At 38.7% G+C, this 20,988-nt stretch overlaps 1 protein-coding gene across 1 annotated transcript in view; it reads right to left on the bottom strand.

The window, feature by feature from the left end:
• LRP1B (LDL receptor related protein 1B) overlaps positions 1 to 20,988 on the bottom strand; it is a 743,096-nt gene that overhangs the window by 113,031 nt on the left and 609,077 nt on the right. The window contains exons 33-40 of the mRNA XM_060279545.2: positions 16,592 to 16,732; positions 12,181 to 12,306; positions 10,387 to 10,518; positions 8,896 to 9,030; positions 6,292 to 6,421; positions 5,414 to 5,540; positions 5,117 to 5,268; positions 4,687 to 4,811 (exon numbers count right to left, since the gene is read on the bottom strand). Coding sequence (XP_060135528.2) covers positions 4,687 to 4,811; positions 5,117 to 5,268; positions 5,414 to 5,540; positions 6,292 to 6,421; positions 8,896 to 9,030; positions 10,387 to 10,518; positions 12,181 to 12,306; positions 16,592 to 16,732 — 1,068 coding nt within the window. The remainder of the gene's footprint in view (positions 1 to 4,686; positions 4,812 to 5,116; positions 5,269 to 5,413; positions 5,541 to 6,291; positions 6,422 to 8,895; positions 9,031 to 10,386; positions 10,519 to 12,180; positions 12,307 to 16,591; positions 16,733 to 20,988) is intronic.

Genomic DNA, 20,988 nt, shown 5'->3' with positions numbered 1-20,988 from the left:
AAAAGCGGCCATTACAACAAAACAGAGTGAACTTGTAGATTACACTACATGTCCCCAATACAGTGGTACAGAAACGAATGTTTCTACTTACGAACGGAGCTCCGTCCACCATCTTGGATGTGGTTTAGATAGGATTTTTTCTACTTACAAATTTTTAGATAGGGTTGCTTTGACTTATGAATTTTTTCTCCCAATGCATTCCTATGGGATTCGACTTACAATTTTTTTCGACTTACGAATGCATATTCAGAACGCATTAAATTAGTAAGTAGACTTTACTTTATAAGTAAAGTCGAGTTACAAACTCCACCAACCTGGAATAGTTACCTTGAGTTGAGAACGGAAATAATGTGCCAGCTCCAGAACGAATTAAGTTTGTAACTAGAGGTACCACTGTATATCTAAGCACATGCAACAGCTTTCCTTGCCAAGCAATCCAATGAGCCTCTATGTGCAAGTCTATGGATGTGTACAGTATATGAACAGAAAGGCCCTTTCCTTTGGGCAGAATCCAGCCATGTTAAGCACTTTGAACCCCATTGATTTAAAAGGAAGTTTTAAATACAGCTTTAAAGAGCTTGTAAGTTGACCTGAATCATTTCTTCCTTTTCCGAATAGCAGCTCCCCCACCAAGAAGTTGCTCTCTGTCAGAAAACCCAGTATGCAGTGAATCATGCAATGGTTGTTTGCAAATTAAAATGTTATCTCAAAAATTGATCTATCTGTGGTCTCCTCTCCATCTCTGCAGTTAGCACAACAAATGCCACAAACAAGCTTCTAGTTACCTAGCATAACACATTCAACTTATGCTGATGTCAGTTACTAAGTTTATACTAAAATAAAAAAATTCCTTCAGTAGCACCTTAAAGACCAACTAAGTTTATATTTTGGTATGAGCTTTCGTGTGCATGCACACTTCTTCAGATTCAGTTTATACTACTTATTATAGTATAGCAACCGAGAAATACTTACAGTAATTGTTTCTTTTAGATGGAAAGACTTGTGCAATCATGCAAATAATATCAAATATCTTGGAGACATAATTTTACAATCATTAATGTTCTAGAGGCTAGAAAGGTTAATATGTGCTGTGGAAGGGTGTATATGCCACTTAATCAGTAAACATATTTAATAGTGTTACATATTTTGGATCATCTTTGATTGTTGTAATGCCTTTCTGTTGTTGGTCTTCATCTGTCTCAAGAGACCACTGAGTGTGCCTGTGGAAGCTAAGTCAAAGTACTGTGTTAACAGCACCAACTGACCTCATAGGGACACAAATACTGGCATTCCTGTTATATTTTTAGTTTCTTTACAACAACTTTACACACCCTGAGTGACCTTAATGGGACTCTGTGCAAATGAAAACCTGACTTTTGGCTTCAACTACTTTTTCACTGATTTTAAATGCCCTTTTAACCATGCATTCAATTAAGACCCACTATCTAAAAATGAAGTTAATCCTATCAGTACTTAGGATCTTGCTGACAATGAAGATGTGGGCATCTGTGCTAGAAGGTCACATTAGAGGGTCAGTACTTGTTAAAGGATAAAACAGGTGTTTTGTGAACAATGAAATTATGTCTGTGCCAATGCATTACAGCTTTAGACCTAAGTTAATTACTTCTATCTTAATAAAACTTACTTTTAAAAAAATAGTTGAAATGAGATAGAAAACATTTCAAAATATTTTCTCCTGCCCCCCCTTTGTCTTGCTGGCTCACTGACAGCCCCCCCCCCCCAACCCCCAGACATGTTGCCTGGTAAAATGTGAAAAGTGTATTAATATCATGCAGATATGATTTTTTTTTTCAAACTGTCAGCCATCGAATTCTAGCATGTTACTTCATTATTCTCCCTTACCCCCAATATTATTTCATCTAGCGCAATCAAGTTGTAGCACAGGCACCATTCACCAGAATAAAACTGTCCAAAAGAAGCATAAAGCCCTCTTGAAGCAAACAGGCATTAAAACTTACTAATTCAGCTGGGAGATATAATTTTTAAGGCACAACACACAAACACGCAAATATTTTTATTTCTAAAGGTCACATGAACAGAAGTGGGCACCAACCATCTATCAAAGCAAATAACAACAACAACAACAACAACAACAACAACAACAACAAACCTTCTAGAGCGTTAGCCATGTTAGTTTGCAGCAGGAAACAACAGCAAACCATTGTGTGGCATATTTAAAGACTAACAGATTTATTGCACTATTTCAGGATGTGACCTGAGGACCGTGAAAGCTCATACCATGAATATTCCACAGTTTTCATACCATGAAATATTGCACAGTTTTAATTGTTATATCTCAAGTGGATGCAGCATATTGAGTCATTGCATCTATAGTTACCATGAGTAAACAAAGACAAGCAAGACCTTTTGTATCCCTGAAATTTTATGTGTATTGTGTATGTACAATTATAGTTCTCTGTTACCAGACCTAGTAGGGAAAATGGATGTGTGTCCAATACAAAATCATCACATTTGTGTTCATCTATATTCTTGTAACATTAGAATAAAATATAATCACAATGGGTTTTATCCAACTGATGCCCTTATCATGAGTGCAGGAACTTTTGATCCAGCAGGAAGCATCATTTAATGGAGAACAAGAGCAAGGGATTTTTAATTAATTCTCCCTCTACCCTGCAGCCCCCAGCGGAGGCTTGACAGCCATATGTCAAGAATGCTTTGATGGTGTTTCCTGCTTGGCAGGGGGTTGGACTGGATGGCCTTTGTGGTCTCTTCCAACTCTATGATTTTCTTCAAATGTCCTGGGAAATCTCCCATCAACCCAGTACTGGTTTATTTTATAGGATTCATAAAGTACTACAGCATTCATTATCTATAAACCAATATTAACAATATTAAAAGCCAAAAAATAAACTAAGCACTGCTGAATTCAGACACACACACTTCCCAGGCATGTGACTCATTTCACTCTATGACAGTAGCAAGTTTTAACTCTTTATTAGCAACAATGTGGTCAGTACCAAGAGTCTAGCCTAATGAGCACAGCAGTTCATCCCCAGTAGGTCTTGCCCCATGGCTCAGTGGCCGAGACTGTAAGTTCCTACCACCCCACAGCTGTACAACTTCCCTCTTCTCCAGGGATTTTTCCAAGCAATCAGATACTGTGCCTGTGTGAAGCCTACCTCTCCTCCACCCGTTTCATGCCTCTTCTGGTTCTGGGAGGCCAGCAGGGAGGGGAGCTTGTCATAGCAGGAGGGGGAGACACCTGTGACTCTTCACCAACTTGACTCATCTCTGCCTCTTGGCATCCCTCCTCCCCTGCTTTGGCTTTGGCTTCTGCCTCTGATTCTGAACTTCTCTCTTCCATAGATTCCTCCAGCTTACTAAGCCCTGTTACCTCATTAGGATCTGACATCCCCTCTTCCCAGTCCTCTCCCTCTAACCATTCGTTGTTGTCCCACCACCGCTCCCTGGGGTTTCAGACCTCTTCCCTTGTTGGTTCTCCAGCTGGTTCTTCCCACCATTCCTCTGCATCCAACTAATCCATGGCACTATTCAGTTCATTAAAGACACATAGAAATAATGCCTACGACAGCAACTCAGTCCTGAAAGTTCCTCAGGCTGGAGGTGGGGCAGCACAGGTGAAACCAACCACCCCGTAATAACAGACTAAGTCTCTTGGAAACACCTCTGTTATGAAGGCTCCTAGGGTTGGAGGGTGGAGCAAAGCAGGTGGAAATGTTCGTTGTTCACTGCAGATTCCTTGTCTAGAATTTCAAGTGCTTCTAATTCTAGGGTGAGACTAGTTTCAGCCTGAGTGCAGTCACCAAGTTTATGATGGACTTGGAGGATCATTTTCAGTTCAGCTCTAGTTCTAAGCGGAATTTATCACTCAGTATGGAAAATAGGGTGCTCCTTGCATCCCGATATCAGTTTATGTAATGCCTTCTTGATCACAACAGTCAGGACTGGCCTAAGACATTTTGTTGCCCAAGGTGAATGATTTATTTATTTCTAAAAACATTTATATGCCACTCTCTCATAAAAAAAAACTGAAAACAAAAGCAGGAAACAATATTTTTTTTGTTGCTACGTAAGTGCTAAAGAACTTCTCTATAGAATATGGCTATAAAATGTCCATTTTCTACTTTCTATCATACAATAAATTTCATTTTGAGTGACTGCATATTAAGTACTGAAACTATGTAACCTTTAGAAATTTCCTATATATTCTATATTTATTTATTTACTTACCTACTTACTGTAATATATTTCACCATGTAGGTCCAAAGTAAGGTGGGACTCAATGTCATAGAAATGTGGCTCACTTTAATTCTAAACTTTGTTTCAAACATACTGTGGTAAAATGTAGTACATTTTAATTTCACATTGTTCATTTCTATGATATTGGCCTGAATATTGTATGATCTTTACATATACTGTACTTTCTCCTATTTTTCATTTCCTGAACTATATTTATAAATATTATGTAGGGGGTTATCTTATTTAATCATCTTTTAGAATATTGGTTTATTTACTGTTTCAATAATATACTTAAGTCTTGTATTTGTGACTGCTATTTAGCAATTTATGAAAACATTGCATTCCAAAAATACAGTTGCTATTTTGTTTCTCATGCAAAAAAAGGGGGCGGAAGAGGGAGAAGGGTACAATCAAACATTAAAGTGTTGAACAAAAGTTTACCTTTCTCACGTCCTCTATTGAAGACTTTCACTTCCTTCAAGTTTATTCCAAGACCTGTCCTCATGGATACTGCCTCTGTGGCATCGTTTTTGTGGCCTCGTCTGATGGATCCATTTGCATGAGCTCTGCCAAAAAGATTTTTTTTTTAAAAGAAAATATCTGATCCACAAATCTCAACTAATTAAAATAAATTAAGTCAGTAAAATGCAGGAGACATCTGGCCTAGCAGAAGGTGAAAAAGCATACTTTTGACTGTGATGTTGATATGGTTTAGCTTTGAATATCGAAAAGTGCCTTTTCTCTGGAAATTACATAGCTTTGTGAGATCCTTTCAGTGACCTTGCTAAAGAATGGCTAATCCTACAAGGGTGAAGCATCTGGCACAGAAATAACATTTTGAGACTCAAATACTTATGGAAAAATAAATTACCTGTCAGACCAGTAGATGTAAGCCCCGAAGACTGCGACTGAAAACATATCCACATTGCTTCCTGACAGCACAATCTCCCGATTCCTTCCACTCTCAAGGTCAATTCTTTCTATCTTGTCCATTCGAGCATCACACCAGTACAATTTATTTTCCTATGGATCAATTGAAAGGTAAGCTCCAAATACTTTTATCCTAGCTTTTATTAGGAAAATAAAATAATGAATGTTATGTGGTGTAAATGTTTTAGCATAGCATAGCATTAAATGGACTCTATTTAGAAGAAGGCACAGAACCAACCTCATGGTCTACAGAAATTCCATTAGGCCATGTAATTCCAGTGCCAACAAGAACCATCTTCTCTGATCCATCTAAACGTGCCTTGCCTATGCAGGGTGCCTGTCCCCATTCTGTCCAGAATAAATATCTATAACATGGGAAAAAATAGGATGAAATCTATGTTTATTGAAATTGATCACAGGGCTAGTTCTTGAGTACTATGAGCATTAGAAGGTTTAGGAAAGTTCTCATCACTGCCTGTTCACTGCATCTCTCACATATGTTTCTGAGAGTCAGAGGGTATAATGGATGAATGGTGTGGGATAGGAAATAAGGGGCTACTATAGGAGGTAAAAATGGGCAAAAATCAGACAGAAGCACCTTGTGCAAGAATGATAAACTTAGTATATTAAGGGGTAGGGGTACAATATATGTATTTTTCAATTAAGGTTTTGTTTTCTAAGTTTGCAAACTTGCAATCCGTTATTTTGTTCACACACGCTTCTGTATTCACAAATGTGCTCCATGAGTAAGAATTTTTGCTACTACACACTCATTAATGCACCCACCCCTTAATGGCATCACATCATAGGACCGCATACTGGATTCCCAGCATTCGCCCAAAGGGGACTATGAACTATGGCCTAAATCCAAATTATTAAACAGTTGGTTCAGCATACTTATGTAAGCTTTTGGCTTGTGCTTCTTGAACAGCTGCCCTTTGTTCCACATGAGAAACACCTCCATTACTGATAGGAGACTAAGGCTGAGAGAATTACATTTTTATAAGATTGCCAAAGAAATTGAGGGATAAATTGAGAGTTAAACTGGGAACATGAATACTTAACCACTATTTCAATAATTTTGTTCAAATGCATGCATATAAATTTTTAAGTTACCCTTTTTCTGGGTGTACAGCTATAGACCTTGGCTGGTCCAGACCCTGAGAAATGACTACATATCGAAAAGATCCATTCAGTCTGGAAACTTCAATATAGTTGAAGCCATGATCTGTCCAATATATATTACCTGGAATGGGGGGGAAGCACCATTCAGTTATGGTGACATAAGTCTTTAAGAATGCTTATACTAACACGGCTATTAATGTAAGTTTTATGCCTGACTTATTACTTATTAATAAACAAAATCAACAATCATATCATATCATAATCATTCAGTCAAATTATAGTATAGTATACTTGTTACAAATTCATACCTAACAATGCTAAGAGAATGTTTAAAATAAATCTTCAGGGAAAGGCCACAAGGAACAACAATCTACCCCCCCCCCCCCAAAAAAAGTAAACAGAGTTCATCAGAGCTTCTTACTGAGTTAATAAAACAAATACATCCAGAATAAAAACAAACAAAAATAATGTGGCTAGATCTAGACTCCCCATGAGTGGAGTAGAGATGTCCACTGCAGAAAGGGAGTCAAGGTGATTTTCACAGATTTGTCGCTCTTCCAGCAGCCCACTTTGTCCCCTGAAAAGCTGTTCTAGAGGATTGAGCACTCTCTAGAACAGCATGGAAGGTAGTGTTGGACGCTGCAGGGGGAAGGAATATTATGGGTCTCTTACCCCACTTTCATTAGATTGATGCCTTTTCCATGAGTGGAAGGAGTCATAGAATCATGGTTGGAAGGGACCCAGTCCTTCCAGTCCTATGCTTGCATCCATCCCACTGAATATTGAAAAGGAAACTGAAAGATGCAAGCATAGCTAACCTACTATTTTTCCCTTGGTTACAAAGTAAACTTATGATTTGAAATAATGACTAGTATAATTGGTTGTTTTAAAAAGCATTTGATAGCATTGAATGGAGTTATTTATATCAGATGTTAAATTTAGCTTTGGAGAGAAATTTATCAAATCGATTAAATGGATCTATCCAACCTCCCTGCCATTTGTTACAGTAGAAGGAATGAGCTGTGATACTATCCATCTTTATAGAGGATGATGTGTCAGAGCTTTCCAATCTCTGTTAGTATTTGCTTTATCCAGTTCTTTTTTTCTGGGGGACACAGGGGTATGCATACCCCTAGACATTTTGTGAATCTTAAATTTGGCCCCTAAACATATTTTCAGCAAAAAAAAGCACTGGCTTTATCAATCAAACAATTCACAGAGTTTATCTAAATAAGTTCAGAACTAAAAGGGGTTAACATTTTAAAAGAGTGCAGGGCAAGACTATATGCAGATGATAGCAAATAAACTTTGTTTGACCCAGCAAAGAGGTTTGAGAATGGGATAAAAATACACTCAGAATTTGCATTAATATCAGGCCGTAAGGTTAATATGAACAAATCAGAATGGTTAGGATTTAACGTTGGGAGAAAAGAAAAAGACATGATAGCCACAGATTATTAAGTTCTTTTGGGGGGGGCACCAATTCAGTAGTTGAAGACATGGAAAATCACCATCATCATCTTAAAAAGGTAAAGGGTAAAGGGGCCCCTGACCATCAGGTCCAGTCGTGTCCGAATCTGGGGTTGCGGCGCTCGTCTCGCTCTATAGGCCGAGGGAGCCAGCGTTTGTCCGCAGACAGCTTCCGGGTCATGTGGCCAGCATAACAAAGCTGCTTCTGGCGAACCAGAGCAGCACATGGAAACACCGTTTTATCAATAACCAATTGCTGTGGCAGAACAATCCAAACCATCAATGTGTGTGGATTGGATGAAAGTGCACCTCTACTGAGCTCTGCCACCTAAGCCAGCCTTCGGACAGCCAACGAGAATGGAGTGATCAGTGCAGCACTTTCCTGGGTGGACAGTAGGATCCCCACCAACAGCAATGGGGTATTCTGTGGCAGGGAATGGGAGGTTCTAAGCTGGCCCAGGTGCTGTGGTTCTTGAAATGGTTTCACTGCTATCACATGCAACACCAAGTCAAATATAGGCTCAACTGCTGCATGAGCTATAGGTTGCCACAGCAATCTACCTTCCATCCACTTTCTGCCAAGGCCACCAAAGGCCACAGCAGGGCTGTGAGGTCAGTGGTGGCCATGCTGCTTTGTACAGTCTCATCAACCAAGATTGTGCTTAGTCATACATTTAAATAACATGATAATACCAGATGACAGATAAATGGTAATAACATTTATTAATGGCAGCACATTAACTATTGCCAACAGATGGAAAACAATTCCACGGTCGTATGCATGAAAACATTGGATACAGTTTATATGGTGAACTTCACCAATGTGACTGAGAGAGAAAAATAATCGGTTCATACCAAAGAGCATCTTTCTCTCTTCATTACTGGAATGACAAAGTGCAGACATGCTCTTGATCTTCTCTTGTGCAATCTTATTAATCTACTTTTGCTGTCATTTGTTTCATATATATAAATTGCCACAGTACTATTCTATTTATTGTTCCTTTTTTGGGGGGGGGGGTGAAATGGGACTGATAATGTTTTTCATATGAAAGGTAATTAAAAAAAGGAAAAGTCAAGCAAAACCTAAATGAACCTAAAGAATTAAAAATAAAGAACTGGTGTTACCCGCTATCCAATCCACTGCAATGCCTTCTACTCTTCCCAAACCATTTGTAATTATGTCTTCCTTCCATGTCTGGTCCCTTCTAGCTCTGCTTATTTTGTTGAACCCCATGTCTGTCCAGTATATTGTATCATTTCCTATGAAAGAAATATTAAAAATTAGCAATTATCAAAAATACAACCTTAAATCTGTAATAAATGCCATTAATTGACATAAAACAAGATCTTGTGGAACAGGCTCATTCTAATGGCGGCCCCCATCTTACCACCTCAAGTGCATGGAGATGTCATTGATGAGAAACAGTGCCTCCATCTGGGGGATGTGTACATAGCTGCTGTGATTTGTGTAACTCTACAAGACTGGGCGGGTGTGTGTGTGTCAGTACAAGGCTGTTAACTGCAGCCAGCTAATCCAACAACTGCTCACATAAGCAGTGTCCTTCATGAACAGTCTTATTGACAGTGTGAATACACATGGCAGTTTCCTGTGAGCAGGAAAAGAATAGGTTTCCATTTTTACTTCCAGTAGCACCTTAGAGACCAACTAAGTTTGTTATTGGTATGAGCTTTCTTGTGCATGCATACTTCTTCAGATACCTGAAGAAGTGTGCATGCACATGAAAGCTCATAACAATAACAAACTTAGTTGGTCTCTAATGTGCTACTGGAAGGATTTTTTTTTTATTTTGTTTCGACTACAGCAGACCAACACGGCTATCTACCTGTAACTAGATCCATTTTTACTGTTCATAAAAGGTCGAGCTATTTATCAAATGAGAAGCTATGATGTTGTATAAGTTTGGTCTTCTGACGTTTCAATGCTCATGCATTAATCAATGCTATTTGGCTGCAGACACTTATTTGTGATTAAGACGGAACTCAACAGGTTTTACTTCTGATGCACATCATCATATTGACAGTTGCATTAATAGAAGCAGCAGGTACAAGAGGGCTGAGCTATCATTACAAAGAGCAAATCAAAATGTAAAGGTATCAGAATGTTTTTCCTGAATTTTCAGAGGAGGCCCTTGAGGGGCGTAGGACAGGGGCATCCTCCAGGTGGTGTTGCTTTCCTTGGGATTGGGGGCACTGGGTTGGTGGCATTCCACCCATAGAAATGACACACCTCCACCCCCACTCCCATGAGCCACTGCTGTATTAAGTTTTGCACACACTTGCCTTCCCCTTGTCCCTTCTAACAGTAACATAAGCATTCGTTTTTCCAACGTTTAGTTAGTATAGACCTAATCTAGGGATGCAAGTATAGATCAACTCTGATAAACGGTTTCATGTTCAGTTGCATCAAAGATTCAAGACTTCCACTCCCTTCTCGAACTCACAAGTCGCTTCCAAAACAGATTACGGTGACAATATTTTGAAACTGCTCAAGATAATAATAATAATAATAATAATAATAATAATAATAATAATAATAATTTATTTATACCCCACCCATCTGGGTATGTTAATATAAAGATAAATATTTGTATTCACCTGCATGAAAATCTATACCCACAGCAAATGAGGCTCCTGATATAGGCATTAATGCGTCTGTCTTATCATTTGGATCAAGAGGAACTCCTCTGATTCCGTCATGAACAGAATACATCAGGAATGCTTCTATGCCTAAAGAAAGCACACATGCACAGAAACAGTAAAGATAAAAACAATTATGAGTATCAGCAACCAGGGTGGATGATGGGGACTTCAAGGGACATTGGAAGGGAAAGGGAAAAACATCAAACCTCATTAATGGCCTAATAACAGTTTGGGGATCTTGTCTGTTTAATGATAGAATATATATTATAAATGGAACACAAAAATTCTTACAAAAAAAGTTGTATGAAAAAATAAGCACCTAATGCTACAATTCTACACCCATTTACCAAGGAGTAAGTCTGAGGCAAATGGTTTACTTTGGAACTAATCTGGTGCTTCTCACAGTTCATTTGCACCATGCCCACCTCCCTGGCCCCTCAATCTTCCCTTCTCCCTCATGATAAGTGACTGGCTTACTGGGAACCTAGCAAAGGGGCTACACCCCAGCTGGTGAGCTACTTCTAAATAGCACTATAATTCAATTACTCCAGTCCATTTGCATTCATCGGATAAAACTAGAGCTGAGCAAAAAAATTTTTTACAACATTTCTAAAATGTTAATTTCCACACACACACCCTAAAGAAACCTCTATGGTGGCTGACATTTTCCCCCATTTTGAGAGGCATTTCTACATGGCTTTAAACAGAAAATGGCAAGGTGGGAGGAATTTTACCCTTACTAAGCACTTGGGCAGAATATTGCCTTCACATTTCCCCTTATATCTGCAAATATTAAATAGGGTTTCTTAATAAAAGCTTGATTTTCAAGGAAACTCCTGGAACATTGGATGGTTTGTGTATGTCATGCTACAGCCCTGTAAAATGTCTACAAATACTGATTACTTTGAGCCAATGGTTTTCAAACTTTCTAAACTCAGAGAACATTTCCCACATTAACTTTCTTGCCTTGTAGAGGATTATGTGAACCGAGAATGAATCAAACATTAAAGAGGAACATCAATAATAGCAGACAAGCTGTCTTTCAAGAAATCATGTCCTTTCTTATAAAAAACCCCAATAAGCTTCCAAGGAAACCTAGTGTTCCCAAGAACATAATTTGAAAGTGCTGTTTCAAGCAATTATTTCAGTGCATGTGTACAACTTACTAACACACTGATATAGTGCTGATAGAAAAGTTTGAAAACACACAAAGAGAGAGTGAAATCATTGGTTACAATTTCTTTGGGCGTTTTGCATATTTCCATATGTTTGTTAGAAGCAACATGTCAAAAGGCTACGAAATCACTATTTCTGAAACTGCAATAACTAGCTTTCTGTTATCAATATCAAAATGCAGAGATTGGAATTACAACAAATCCCTGTATTACCATAGTTAATGTTGTAAATTCTATAAAGTTAGTATAGGAAAACCTGTAATAGCAATAACATGCCAAAAATACACTCAGAAGGATCCAGAGCAGGCATCCCCAAACTGCGGCCCTCCAGATGTTTTGGCCTACAACTCCCATGATCCCTAGCTAACAGGACCAGTGGTCAGGGATGATGGGAACTGTAGTCCACAACATCTGAAGGGCAGAAGTTTGGGGATGCCTGATCCAGAGTAACAATATTCATTGTATTTCCCAACTATGAAGCAGTAGGAAAATTACTCCAGTGGTTTTTATTTATTTATTTCCTTTACTAAGCATTATTATTTTATTTTATTTTTTTGTAATAGTGAAGCTGTACCTTGACATGACATACGGTTTTTCCGAAGGTTATAGCCTACTGTACACAAGCATGTCCGGGTTGATTCTGAGGTTGGTAAGCAAAGCTGGGAACACCCTCCATTACTGTGTTGACATGAATTGCTACCTATAATACAATGGAGTTGGGGAGGGGGGTGAAATAGAAAACAATGCAACATTTATGTGTCAAATAAAAATACGTTAAGGCTAAACTACACGTGACCTTAATTGCCTAATTCTGCCCTTGAGTATAGGTTCTGTTCCACAATACCAGAGTAAAAGCTTTGATCCAGATGGGTGCCCTAAATTTCAGGGCAGGGGGCACTTTAACCATTTGTCCCTACTGGAGTTCCAATCTGGGTTGGCTACCCACACCTACAGTTTGCATTGCAAAAACATTTTATTGTTTTAGTCTGGAGCATAAGCACCTTATGCACCACCCTAGGATCTTGACCCAGATTGGGCCTCCAGCACTGGCAATTTGGGGGCCAGGGGAAGTTGCTTCGAAGTAGACAAGTAGGACTATGGCTTTAGTCATGTAATGCTGACATGAATTACAAACATATTTATATAGTATTTTAATTAAAAAGGAGGGTCACTTTTTGGGGGCAAATATTGCAGTGGGAAAATAATCATCAAATTGATTTAATTATGAAATTTAAGGGACTTCTGGTCTACTGTGGAGCGGAATGGCGGTGTGCTCCGTGTCGTCTGACTAAAAGATGACACGGTCCAGGTTGTTAGGGCTCGGGGGGTGAGTGCCAGGGCTAGGTGCCACCCCCCCGGAAAAAACCCCCACAGACAAGTGGAGACTCCAGGGGCCCAGCAGAGCGAGGAGAACTCGCCTTAACCCCAATCTTCCCGTCGCTGGTGTTGCGAGGGGGAGGGGAAGGGGCTTGAGTGCACTCACAGCTCCATCGCACCCTACAGCCGAAGCCACATACTGTCACCAAAAGCACTGGATCTTCCGATTAAAGGTTTTTTAATTTTTTTAAAAAGAATAAATTAGGCGCAAATTATCTGATTTGGTAAAACGGAAGCCAAAAAGGGAGTCAGCTTTTGATTTCTGGGGACAGGCTCTGCAGGGAATCCTTTGTGAATGGTAGTGGCTGCCAATGGAGACTTTTTAGCAACTTGAAGTTTTAAGAGACTGTCTTTCTTTTGGATACATTTTGGCTACAGTTGTGTCAGGTTGCCCTTCAGAGGGTAACTTTGTGATATAAGTTGACAGTCGGTAGATACAATTTGACAGATTGATATTTGGCAGAGAAGAAGGCAAAAAGACTTTTGCACGAAGAGACTGGAAATATAGGCTCTAAAACTCTAAACCCTGGAACTTGGAGGCACAAAACCAAAGCTAAGCAGGAGAACTCTCTATCTATATTGGGGGCAGGAATCCCCCAGGAAGAAAAGAGAACCTGGAATAGCTGGAGTTGGATTGGATTACAAATGCTTACTGAAGACCAGGTGAAATTATTTCAACACTACCTGCAACAGGTAATGCTTCAACATCTTTTGATATCTTTGGAAGCATAGCTCTTAAAGTTTAAAATTGGAAGATCTGGATTATAATATTTTGGATCACAAAGCTAAAGAACTGGACTATAACATATTGGATTACAATTAAAAAAATAGGACTACTTTCCATTCACCGCCACCTTTTTGAAAAGGACAGGAATCGCTGAAGAGAAGTATATTATTCTGCATTGACTATTTGTGCTGGTTTTGCTTACTTTTTCTGGTTTTATGTGTGTCCTGTTGGATATATGGTTGCCATTCTTGATACGTAGGATTTGGTCGAGTTAATTAATTAATTTTTGGGTGAAAGGGATAGATATCATTCACTTTTCTATATATTTCTATTTTTGCTGGCTGGATTCTCTCCCTTTTGTTCATTCTTTTCTTTTTTGTAAAGATTTGCAGGGGTGGGAAAAGGGCCCAAAAGTGTAAAGGGAAGTTTTTTGGTTCAGCTCGCGAGTGGAAAAATAAGAACTAAGAAATGCAGGTGTGGCCTTGAACAGACTATAACAAAGATTCTAACTGTGGGGAAACCCTCTAGTGTAAAAAGTGAAAAAAGTGAAACATGATATGGGAGCTGTTACTAAGAAGGCCTCCATTGAGAAGTAACGTGCAAGTCTACAGGAAGAGACAATAACAGAAAAAAAACAATGAAGGCAGATTATACTGACTTTCTTACAGAGCAATTTATTGATTTTAGGGAGGAGATGGCCCAGTCAATGAAAAGTCTGGTGCAACAAGTGCACTCAGACTTGGAGAAATCTACCAACTTTTTGACAAAACAGTTTGGGAAGCTGGGTGAGAAGGTTAACAATATAGAAATCAAGGTTGACAAGTTGGAAAAAAAATAGTGAGGAACTGGGCCATCTGAAAGAAGAACAGAAAGCTGTCATGGGGACTGTGGGAGGCCTTCAAGAGAGATAAAATGATTTAGAAGACCAGGTTCTTCTTTTGCAGCTAAAAGAGAGGGGGGGGAAACAGTGGGAATAAGAGGATTACCAATTTCAGAGGAAGAACATAATTTAGAAACATACGTTGCAAAGGCAATTTCAGATTGGATGGGGGAGAGCCAAGAGTGGGTGGTGGAAATGGCTGTTTCAAAGTTCGCATGAGGGAAACTAGACAGAGAAAGCAACCAGGAGATGTCCTTTTAACACTTGTTACAAAGAAAAAAAAGTAAGGAATGCAATCCTTAAAAAAAAAAAGAAAAACTTTGAGGACAATCTTGTGGTCGCTGGACAGAAGGTGGACATTTTTAGGGAAATCCCTTTTAAACTTAAAATCAGAAGACAGAGATACAGGTTTTTGACATCAGCTCTGATAAGAGCAGACATAAAATACAAATGGGAATACCCAGAGGGGATCTCATTCACATTTATGAAAAAGAGATACAGGCTGACAACAGAAAATCAGGCCTTGGAATTTTATGAAAAATACAGAAGAGTCTAGATGCCAGACATGACATTAAAACACTAGCAGAACAAAGGGCTGCTTTGGAGCGGCTGTCACTGGAAGGAGCAGCGGGGGGGGGGGATGGATATTGTAAATGACTCTGAAAATGACCAATCTTAAAATATTAACTTGGAATGTTAACAGTTTGAATGACAAAGTTAAACACAACAGAATTGAACATGTAATTTCAAAACAAAAATTGGATATAATTTGTCTCCAGGAAATACATAGGAAAGGAAGGTAGGTTTGAAATTCACAGTTTGTTCTCTATTGAAGGAAGATTATATGAAAATGAGCCTGGTTTTGACTGGGGAGGGCGGGGTAAAAATAAAAAATTATTATTATTATTATTATTATTATTATTATTATTATTATTGTATATTACACCAGTGAAAATGGCAAAAATGTACAAAGCTGGGTCAAATACAACATAAAGAAAAAGAAGGTACTTTATATCATATGTGGTGGGAATGTAGAGAAGTCAACAAGTTTTGGGAGATGATATATAATAAATTGAAAACAATGTCCAAAATTACATTTGTAAAAAAACCTGAAGCATATTTGTTAGGGATCTTAGGACAAGACCTGCCAAGGAAAACAAAGAACTTATTCATGTATGCTATAACAGCGCCAAGAGTCTTGTTAGCACAAAGAAGAATGAGGAAATACCAATGAAAGAACAATGGCAAGGAAAACTGAGGAACTATGCGAAACTGGCAAAGTTAACATACAAACTGCAGGAGAAGGACAATTGTGACTTCAAGGAAGAATGGGAACTTTTTACAAATTATTTAAAAAGACAGCAAAAGGATTCGGACTCCTTGGCAGGTTTTGAATAAACATCCACAAATTTATTAGTGGAACAGATGTATGTACAATTTTACAACATGGAGAGAACAATATGTGTAAACAAACCAGAGAGGGGAGCTGAGGGAAGTCCATGGAGGGTGGGAGAGGGAGGGCTGGGAGAGATTAAAATGGGGGGAATGTAATTGGGTATATTGATTGATAAACCGTTTTGTTAAATTTGTTTCAATAAAAATATTTTTCTTAAAAATTATGAAATTTAAGTTTTATATTTTATATTTTCAGTCAATCATAATTGTATTTCAAATTTATGTACTTTTTAAAGTCTTCAAACCATGAGGTTTTCAATATTTTACAGAGAAAAGTTATCAAAACCTTCTCTAATAAAATATTTTAATCACATGGCCGCTTTCCAAACTATTTGGCATCCCCCCCCCTAACTCTAATTAGGCTCCAGAGGGCTTCTGAACCCTTTTGGGGGGAAATTTCAGGGGACACAAGGAAATAATAGCAGGAAAGAATAACTGGTGAAAATAATTTATTTGATTCTATTTGTGAGAGAAGAGTGGAGTTCTGCTCACGGATCACTGGAGCAAACCATTGAACTGATCATAATCATGGAAAATACAGTTTACCTTGTTGTGCTGCTTTATCATACACCTTCATATGTACAACTCCTGCAGTTTTGTTTCGCAGAACTGTGGGATTTCGTCCATCTTTCTTATTGCAGGTGCCCAGCTGGCCTAAGTTTTGGTCTGCCCACCATAGCTTCCGATCTGTAAAGATAATGTTTATCATTAAAGAAAAACACTTCTTTACTAATATAACAACTCTAATATAAAAATAGATTCCCATTTGGTGACTTAGTTATTTATTAAGCAAAATGTTTTTAATGTATTACTGTATTTAATTTTAAAAATGCCTTTTCTCTATACCTAAGCATTTTTAATGAACAATAAATAATAGCATGTGGGTGGTTGAATTTATTTATTTGATATACCACCCTTCATCCGAAGATCACAAAGCAGTTTACAACATAAACACACCAAAAAATCCACAAAATACCGGTACATAGCCAAATAGCAAAAAACAATACCATCCATCCAATGTATTAAAAACAACAACCCATGAACAAAGACAGTTCTATAACGTTCAACTACAGTGCTAAAAATGGCAAAGATTTGTCAAATACCTAAAGCCTCTTTTTTTTACAATTCCCTGTCACCCTATTAATAATAATTAAGATAAGTAACAATTAGAAAGTAATATTGTTTAATTAAGTGCAATGCATGATGCTGTATGAGCTACACCACAGATATATGAAGCAAAATACCATACCCTAGAGTTCCGGAAACTGTTTTGATTGTTTTTTTGTTCACAATCAAAACTATTCCAGGAACTCTAAGGGACCAAATTAGTCTATTATGTTTTGAAGAAAGGCATTATATTATAACACTGGGTACCAGGCTCTCAGCACAAGTGGAGGTTCATCCCCTAGCTCCAACACTAAAATATAGTTCCATATAGCCAACCCACTCAAAAAGCCCAAAAAGATTGGCTGCGTGTAAGAGATTACATGAAAAAACACATTGTCTTCAAACTATATCCTGTTTATGTTTTGACTAAATCTTGCAAAGAGTATTACTGAAAGAGAAAGAATTGGGAGACCTAAACAAAATAAAGAACAAATAACACAGTAAGGGGGGGGGACTGCAAAAGAGAAGCCGCAGTGAGGTGGTGGGAAGTCACAGGTGGAAGAAGATTTGTATGAGTAGATGTATAATTTATTAATTTAAGGATTTATGTTGTAAGTAACTCAAGAATATATGTATATGTGTACAATCTACACTCAATAAAAATTAAACTTAAAATAAATAGTCCCATCCTCTGTCAAAAATCATTGTAGCTGGACAAGCACGGCTCAAAGGCTGATATCATATACAGAATCATCATGCAAGTTGCCTTTTAAAAACACAGAGCAGGCCAGCACTATCAATGGCTCCAGAACTATTTCCTGGGAGTTATGAGACCAGTCCTAGCAACCTATGACAACTTGTGCTGGTAAAATGGCTGGTAAGGGGAAAAGCAAGAAGGAGCAGAGATTTTAGAGGACATGTCTATTGCTGTTGCTTTTTCATTTTTTGAACGGGTAACTCTTTATTAAGGCAAATGCCAGACAATCAAATAAGTTCACCACCAAAACTAGGATTCAGGCACCTACTTTCTCACCATGCATTTCTTTATCTTACTAAATAATTTCTACCATACCCTTCAAGACCAGGTTTCCAGGCAGTTTACAAATAAAATGATAAAACTCTATCAATACAAAAATACAACCGAATGCAGTTAAAAGCAGCATTAAAAAACAAAAACACAGTGTAAAAGTCCTTTACAGCACATACTTATACATACATAGGCTACTCTTTAAGCAAGAACAATTGAGTTCCCTGGTAAATGTGCATAGGATCACAGGCTTAGGATTAATTTCTTAGTTCTTATTAAAAAGCCCAAATATTTTTAAAATCCTAGGAGAATAAAAAAGTGTCCAGAACACACATGTGAAGGAAGTGGATTTTGCTATCCTGGATTGACCGTAGGTCAATACTTGTAGGTATTGTAGCATAATTTACATGTATGGGGAAAGATGTCTTTCTTATATGGACTGTTGCATTTTGTAGGGGGCGCATATTTTTACCTGTCTCTTTATTTGGGAGATTGTCATATTAATGTGGACTTCCACATTTGTAATGGGACTTCCTTTCACTCTCCTCTCCTCATACCCCATGCCCCTCAAATCTCCTAGGGAAGGCTGGAGGAACCAGGAAGTATTTAAGCAAATACTTCCTGGGGGGGGGGGGGAAAGCTCTTGCACTAATGGGATGACTTTGTTGGATAAAACCCATTGTTCTCTTACTGTGGTCTGCTTTATATAAGTTCTATATGTTCTGTTTTATGTAATTGTCTAAGATTTTTTCAAAAAATAATAATAATTGATTGTTATAAATTGCCTTAGAGATCATATGGTCAAAAAGTGGGATGTAATTAAATAATGCATACATTAAATAAACATTAATAAAATAGGTAAAATGAATTAGTATTTTCTCTTGCTGAAAAAAGCTCATTATTTTCAATCAGAAAACACAGGATCATCAGTATGTTATTGAAGGGTCCACACAGGAATTCTAAATATGAATAATAATCAACTGACAGCTGTGAAAAAGGAAAATTCCATACTTGGGATCATTAGTAAAGGAACTGAAAATAAAACTACAGAACCTATATCATCACACAATTATACAAATCTATGGTGCAACTGCATTTGGAATAATGTGTACAGTTCTTGTTGTCTTACATCAAAAAGGATATTTTTGAGTTGGAAAAGATTCTGAAAAGGGCAATGAAAACAACCATTCTCCTATGAGGAAAGATTGCAGCATGAATGGCTTTTTGGTGCGGAAGGAAAGGTAAGAAGTGACATGACATAAGTTTATACAATGATTCATGGCGTGCAGAAAGTGGATACAGAATTTTTTTCTCCTCCCTCTCTCATGACACTACAATTCGTGTGAAGTTGTATGTTGGAATATCCAGTTCTTCAGCACACAGAACATAGCTAAACTCAAAGCAGGAAGTGACAGCCACCAGTTTAGATGGATTTCTAAGAAAGGGTTAGACAAATTCAATAGCTAGTACCAGTTCGAAAGCACATCAAAATGCAAGTAGATAAATAGGAACCGCTATAGCGGGAAGGTAAATGGCATTTCCATGTGCTGCTCTGGCTCGCCAGAAGCGGCTTTGTCATGCTGGCCACATGACCTGGAAGCTATACGCCGGCTCCCTCGGCCAATAATGCGAGATGAGCGCGCAACCCCAGAGTCAGTCACGACTGGACCTAATGGTCAGGGGTCCCTTTACCTTTACCTAGTACCATAACTATGCTGTGCTGCCACGGTCAGAGGCAATATGCTTCTGAATATCACTTGCTGTAAACCACAGGAGGGGAGAGTGTTATTGTGCTCAGGTCCTGCTTGTGGGTTTCACACAAGCATCTGGTTGGTTGTGTGCCCCTTATGAGGCCTGCCCCACCCCATACCTCCCATTGCTTAGAACTATTGCAAGTGGAGTCCCCCACTGCTCTCCCCAGCTCCCCTCTTCCCAGGCACATCTTACCTCCCTTACTTAAAGGCAAAAACCCCCAAATTAAAACACACACACACACACTAAAAAGCAGTTAAAACAACTTAAAACATTTTAAACAATTAGGGCAAGGCCATCCCCAGGGAACATGATGTCATTCCTCCAAAGCCATCCCCCCCCCAAAAAAAGAAGACCTCGTCAGCCCCACTCCCCTGGCAGATTGAGCCAATGTAGGCTCTCAACCAGTCAGTCTGCAGGGCGTGGGGCAGGCATCCCTCTGCTGGCCAAGGGTGCAAAATGGCAGGCTTCCTGAAGAGGAAGCAGTTGTGTCTCCTAAGGTCTTATTAAGATGCTGTCTCTTGACATATCTGCTTAAGTGTTCTCTTCTAATGAGGCAACATGGAGTTTTCTTGGCAGGGATAATGGAGTGGCTTGCCAGTTCCTGCACCAGGTGGATCACGTTTAATCAAAACTATCTACTATGACCTGTCCATCTTGGGTGGCCCTGCATGGCATAGTTCATAGCTTCTCTGAGTTATTCAAGCCCCTTTGCCACGACAAGGCAGTGATCCATGAAGGAGCTAGAAGTAAGAGCTGGAGCATAAAGAAGACTGATCGCTGAAGAACTGATGCTTTTGAATTATGGTGCTGGAGGCGACTCCTGAGAGTCCCATGGACTGCAAGAAGATCAAACCTATCCATTCTTAAGGAAATTAGTCCTGAGTGCTCACTGGAAGGACGGATGCTGAAGCTGAGGCTCCAATACTTTGGCCACCTCATGAGAAGAAAAGATTCCCTGGAAAAGACCCTGATGTTGGAAAAAATCGAGGGCACAAGGAGAAGGGGGTGACAGAGGACGAGATGGTTGGACAATGTATTCAAAGCTACCAACATG

The sequence above is a fragment of the Zootoca vivipara genome, chromosome 1 (genome assembly GCF_965207765.1).
Source record: "Zootoca vivipara chromosome 1, rZooViv2.hap1.1, whole genome shotgun sequence".
In the NCBI taxonomy this organism is placed as follows: domain Eukaryota; kingdom Metazoa; phylum Chordata; class Lepidosauria; order Squamata; family Lacertidae; genus Zootoca; species Zootoca vivipara.
Note: the sequence above shows the minus strand (reverse complement) of the source record. Positions and strands in the feature narration are given on the sequence as shown.